Source organism: Rosa chinensis, chromosome 2, assembly GCF_002994745.2.
Source record: "Rosa chinensis cultivar Old Blush chromosome 2, RchiOBHm-V2, whole genome shotgun sequence".
NCBI lineage: Eukaryota > Viridiplantae > Streptophyta > Magnoliopsida > Rosales > Rosaceae > Rosa > Rosa chinensis.
In genome coordinates this window covers 35,063,432-35,067,009 of record NC_037089.1, presented here as the reverse complement: position 1 = coordinate 35,067,009, position 3,578 = coordinate 35,063,432, and the positions used below count along the sequence as shown (strand labels likewise).

General features: G+C 40.7%; 1 protein-coding gene across 1 annotated transcript; it reads right to left on the bottom strand.

Annotated features, from left to right (window-relative positions):
* Window positions 1-1,424: 1,424 nt before the first annotated feature.
* Window positions 1,425-1,787, bottom strand: LOC112184199 (uncharacterized mitochondrial protein AtMg00310-like). Its single transcript, XM_024322470.1, has one exon. The coding sequence runs from the start codon at window positions 1,785-1,787 to the stop codon at window positions 1,425-1,427; it is 363 nt and encodes a 120-aa protein (XP_024178238.1).
* Window positions 1,788-3,578: the final 1,791 nt, after the last annotated feature.

The window sequence follows — 3,578 nt, the reverse complement described above, 5'->3', positions numbered from 1 at the left end:
CCATGGAAGGCAAACCAATGCAACTCCAGTAATAGCAAGCCAGGGCATGGTTCCTGGCTCATGAGGAATGATAACATACATCAAAAGACACCCGCCGCCGACCATTATAGATAGGAATAAAGAGCAAGAAACAATCCATATGAATGAAGCTCCGCCGCTAAATCCACCTCCACCTCCACCACCATGTTGGTCGTCCATTTCTCAATAGCTAGATATACCTCTTTTGCTAGCCAAAAACGTATCTATATTGATTCATATGACACCATGACCCAAACAAGAAATTTCATGATCTCTTTCATCTTTCGTAACGTTGTTAGCTGGATTGATTTGAATGAGATCAATCAAGAAGTTTGAGCAATTAGCGATGTGAAGTCAAAGAAGGTGGCATCAAGAGACAGCGGTCTGCAAATTGCAATGGGTTCTTGCATTGAGACCAGAGGACGATGGCGTTTAGACGGTGGACATATTCAAATGTTGTTCACGTAAAACAGGGTCTCTTTGTCAACCCAAATTCACACCTACAAGGGATGAGAGAGAAAGAGGGAGAGAAAGAGGGAGAGAGAGAAAAAAACGGGTTTGTTATAAACTAGAATCTTACATTGGTAGGAACTAAAGAATGTAGAGAGAATGAAGGGAGAAATTATAGAGAGATGTATTATTCATTTTTACTAGTCCATTTATATAGAAGTTAGGTTGCTTGGAGGATACTCTGAAACTTACATACAAGTAACAGACCAAATTTTAAAAAACAGAAAACTCATCTTCTATTAGATTTATAGAAATAAGGACACAAAACCCAGACCCAATGAGAATAAAGTAGACATAATCCCTAAGATCTCATGTGTAATTACGAATTAATATAATTTTTTGTTAAAATTACCGTGATGCCATTGTGAAAATAACGACTTTTTTCTCAGCTCGCTCTCGTCATTGACCGAGACCCAAACTTCTCTTTCTCTCACTCAACCATGTCTGGTCAAATCTCTCAGTCCATTCACTCCTCACCTCAATTAGTTTCAGATTGGTCTGAGCCTCTGGGCTTCGTCGGAATTTCGTTTTATGTATAAAAGATTCAAATATGAAAGATGGTGGTGGGAATGTGGTGATGCTCATGCTCTTTGCAGCAGTGATTGCTCATAGCCACCTTGAAGTTGCTGGAACATGACGAAAATGGCAGAGACCAGTGGCAACCTCGCAAATCCGAGATGGTCCCTCAGGGGAACCACTGCCCTCGTCGCCGGCGACACTCATGGAATTGGGTACGCCGCAGTGGAGGAGCTAGCTACGCTCGGTGTGTTTGTGTTCACCTGTTCTTGGAACTTGGCAGAACTTGCAGAAAGGTGTCTTAAGGAATGGTCGGCTAAGGAGTTCTGTGTCACTGGGGTTGTCTTCGATGTTTTGATTAAATTTGATAAAGAGAGAAACTAATGGACGGCTGAAACTGTCTCAAACATAGTATCAGGCGGTCTAACTAGTGAGTAAGCTGCAACATTTGGAATCCACTCATCATCCCAAATTTTCATAGAAGTACCATTACCAATTGTCCAAAATAATCCGGCTTGGAGTATTGATCTTGCCTCCATAATGCTACGCCAAGAATAAGAAGGCCTATCTCCCATATCAGCAATAAGGAAAGACCCATTAGGGTAGTAGACCTCTTTGAAAACCTGAGCTATAAGTGAATGAGGATTAGACAGTAACCTCCACCCTTGTTTTGATAACATGGCTAGATTATGGGCAAAGAGATGATTAAACCCCAAGCCACCCTGTTCTTTGGGGAGACACATTCTTTCCCAAGACCTCCAGTGAATCTTTCTTTTTTCATCAGTACTTCCCCAAAAAAATTGAGTGCAGAGCTACTGAAGATCATTACAGAGAGATTTGGGAAGCAAATAACAATTCATAACATAGTTAGGTAAGGCCTGAGCAACAACTTTAATGAGAAGTTCTTTACCCCCAGCACTGAGGAGTTTGGATCTCCAACTTATTAGTTTCTTGGTGAGCCGCTCCTTCAAATAGGCAAAAATGGCTGTTTTGTTGTGTCCAACATGTATAGGTAAACCCAAATACAGACCATGTTCCTTGACGCATTTAACACCCAAAACTGTTGCTACGTGATTCCAAGATTGCAAGTCCACATTACCATTGAAAACCACACTAGATTTTTCCAAATTAATCTTTTGACTTGAAGCCCGAGCATAGATAGCAAGAATGTTCTTATAGGCTTAACACTCTCTAACAAAAGCTTCCCTGAACAGAAAGCTATCATCTGCAAATAATAGATGGTGTATGGTTGGAGCAGAAGGTGACATAGTAAGGCCTCTAATAATCCCATTCTGAACAGAAGAAGAAATCAAAGCAGAGAGACCTTCAGCACAAAGGATAAAAAGATAAGGGGATAAAGGGTCCCCTTGTCTGATACCCTTTGTAGGCAAAATAAAACCAGTAGGAGTGCCATTTATTAGAATAGAGTAGCTTACAAACTTAACAGTAGCCAAAATCACGTCCACCCATGCTCTGCAGAAACCAAGTTTCCGTAGAATAGCCTCCAAATAACTCCACTCAAGTCTGTTATATGCCTTAGAGATATCCAGCTTTAAAGAGAAAAAACCGTCTACCTGACTTTGAAGCTTCTTCATGAAATGTGCTACCTCAGTAGCCACTAAAGTATTGTCAGAGATAAGTCTTCCTGGGACAAAAACACTTTGTAATGGAGAAATAATATCAGGGAGTATCCTTTTCAACCTGTTGGCCAAAACCTTAGAGGCAATTTTATAAACCACATTGCACAAAGCAATTGGTCTTAAATCAGAAGCTAAATTGGGCTCTTTTATTTTCAGAATCAGAGTCAAGTGAGTGAAATTTGATTCCTGGGAAATACGTCCTGTGTTGAGAACCTCTCTAACTGCCTTACACACATCAAACTCTACAACATGCCAAAACTTCTGAAAGAAGAAAGGAGACATACCATCCGGTCCTGGGGATTTTGAGGGATGCATATGAAATAAAGCTCTTTTGATCTCTTCATTAGACTAAGGAGCTAAGAGCTCATCATTCATACTGTCCGTAACTCGAGGTTGCAGACAATCAAGAATTATTCCTGTAGCCAAAGGATCAGACTGTTCTGAATGAAAGATAGATTTATAGTACCAGATTAGAACATTAGCCACTTCATCTGGTTCACTGGTCCACTGTCCATCTTCAGTTAACAAACCCTTCACTCGGTTATGACTTCTTCTGTTGGACACTCTCCTGTAGAAGAAGGCCATATTGCGGTCACCCTCCCTGAGCCATTGAATTTTTTAGCTTTGCCTCCAATATGTCTCATTGATGGAGAGCAGATCATTCAGTCTATATTGAAGTGCTTTTTGCTCATCAAAATGTGAGTCCTGATAGTCTTGCTTCATCAAGGCATCCAACTTACCTTGGATCAATTTCAACTCAACCTGTCTTTGCTGAAATACTCCTTCATGCCAACTAAAGAATAAGGTGCAGGTATGCTGGATCTTTTTGCTGACCTGTAGCATCGAATCACCAGTAGATGGCAGCATCCAGTCTTGTTGCACAATATTACCACA

Bases quoted from the DNA above. Each gene is read 5' to 3' on its own strand.
- LOC112184199 (XM_024322470.1), bottom strand. From the start codon at position 1,787: ATGTGTCTCCCCAAAGAACAGGGTGGCTTGGGGTTTAATCATCTCTTT.